This window comes from Myotis davidii, unplaced genomic scaffold, assembly GCF_000327345.1.
Source record: "Myotis davidii unplaced genomic scaffold, ASM32734v1 scaffold49, whole genome shotgun sequence".
Lineage (NCBI taxonomy): Eukaryota > Metazoa > Chordata > Mammalia > Chiroptera > Vespertilionidae > Myotis > Myotis davidii.
The window spans coordinates 3,600,584-3,602,295 of record NW_006300375.1 but is presented as its reverse complement, the minus strand read 5'-3'; the positions used below and the strand labels follow the sequence as shown (position 1 = coordinate 3,602,295).

The 1,712-nt window shown below is 34.1% G+C and overlaps 1 protein-coding gene across 1 annotated transcript in view; it reads right to left on the bottom strand.

The window, feature by feature from the left end:
* The window catches only part of CACNA2D1 (calcium voltage-gated channel auxiliary subunit alpha2delta 1), a 319,906-nt gene that overhangs the window by 22,105 nt on the left and 296,089 nt on the right, over window positions 1-1,712 (bottom strand). The window contains exon 35 of the mRNA XM_015572696.1: window positions 50-105. Coding sequence (XP_015428182.1) covers window positions 50-105 — 56 coding nt within the window. The remainder of the gene's footprint in view (window positions 1-49; window positions 106-1,712) is intronic.

The following is a 1,712-nucleotide window of genomic DNA, read 5'->3' as shown; positions in this document are numbered from 1 at the left end:
ATTTGCATATTAGCCTTTTATTATATATGATATCTGAGCATTTACTTACCTGCCTCCAGAAGCCGGGGAAAAGTCAAACTCAAGATAAACTGCTGTAGAATAGACCTGAATTTTAAATATGAGTAATTATTGATTAAAATCTACATATTTTCCTTTATACATTATATAATAAAAATGTGAGAAAAAAATTTTTTTATAAACACATTTCTTTTTCACCTTTCAGGAAAATATTAAGAATTTGTTAATAAAAAGTTTAGAAGCTTTTTATATAAGTATTCTTAAATTATACAAAACATTATACATTATTTCTGTTGAAGAAGTCAGGGTGTGTAGGACCAAATGAGGGACACATGTGTGAGGAGATATAATATGAAATGAGATTGTGGAGAAGTGGTAAGTCTAGCAGGAGAATTTCAGTATTTCAATGTATGGGTTTCACAGTTAGTATTTTCTCCTTCTTTTAGTTTTTAAAGCTCTGTGGTAGAAGAAAAAGCATAAAAAAACAAAACAAAAATGACTTTGTGCCATGGGTTTATAAACTATTTACTTTATAATATAAATACACAGTGGACATATACACATATATATACATATGCATATGTATATATATGTGTGTGTGTGGCATATAGAACATTTCAATTTTCAAATAAAGGACAATTGAGTCAAATGTTAGTATAGAGTTATTTGGAACTGAGTTTAGTGTTAAAAAAAAAAAAAGTGGTGGTGAGATATTCTGGCCAGAAAATAACATAAAGGCAATCAAGTATTTCAGAATTAGTATGAGATTTTAAAAAATATATTTTTATTGATTTCAGAGAGGGAGAGAGAGATAGAAACATCAATGATGAGAGAGAATTATTGATTGGCTGCCTCCTGCACGCCCCCTATGGGGGACTGAGCCATAACCCGGGCATGTGCCCTTGACCAGAATCGAACTCAGGACCCTTCAGTCCGCAGGCCGACACTCTATCAATTGAGCCAAACCAGCTAGGGCTCAATATGAGATTTAGAAATCTCATTTTCACAACAGAAAGCACCAATTTTTTCAAAAATTTTTTCCCAGAATAATGTATTTTTTTATTCAAAAATCTTTGCTACTTTATTATCTAATTTTAGCTGGGAAAGCCTGAAGATCAAATGAACAGAGAGATTAACCTACCTGGAATAAGGCTAGGACAATACACAGCTGGGCATTGATAAAAAAGAAATATAGTGACAGTGAGGAAGGGAGGGAGGGAGAGAATGGATCCCAGACACAACAGGAGGTGCAGTTACTTGGCTAAGCAGAACCAATGACAAATTTGATCTTTCAGACTTCCCACAGTGCCTCACTAAGCAGTTTAAATGTCTCATTTTCATAGGTGGCAGGTTAGGTGAGGGGGTGAAGGAGGTTGGATTCAGTGAAAAGAATTAGATCCATTTCAGCAAGATGATTGATGCCTTTAAAACTGTGCCAGCCTTTGTATGAACAGTAAAGGGGTGGAAAGAGGAGTCATTATGTCAGGAATTTGATGGATGAAGACATCCAACTGGAATACAGAATGCAATAGATAGAAGAGATAAAAAACACCTACAATTTAAGGAATTGAGTATCCTATAAGGAAGACACACAAATGAAGAGTTTCAAAGGTCCCATAGGAAAAATAAGCTTCTGGGAAGGCTGGCGCTTGCATGAGCATAACATTGTTTTCATAAAAAAAAAAAAAAAAAAC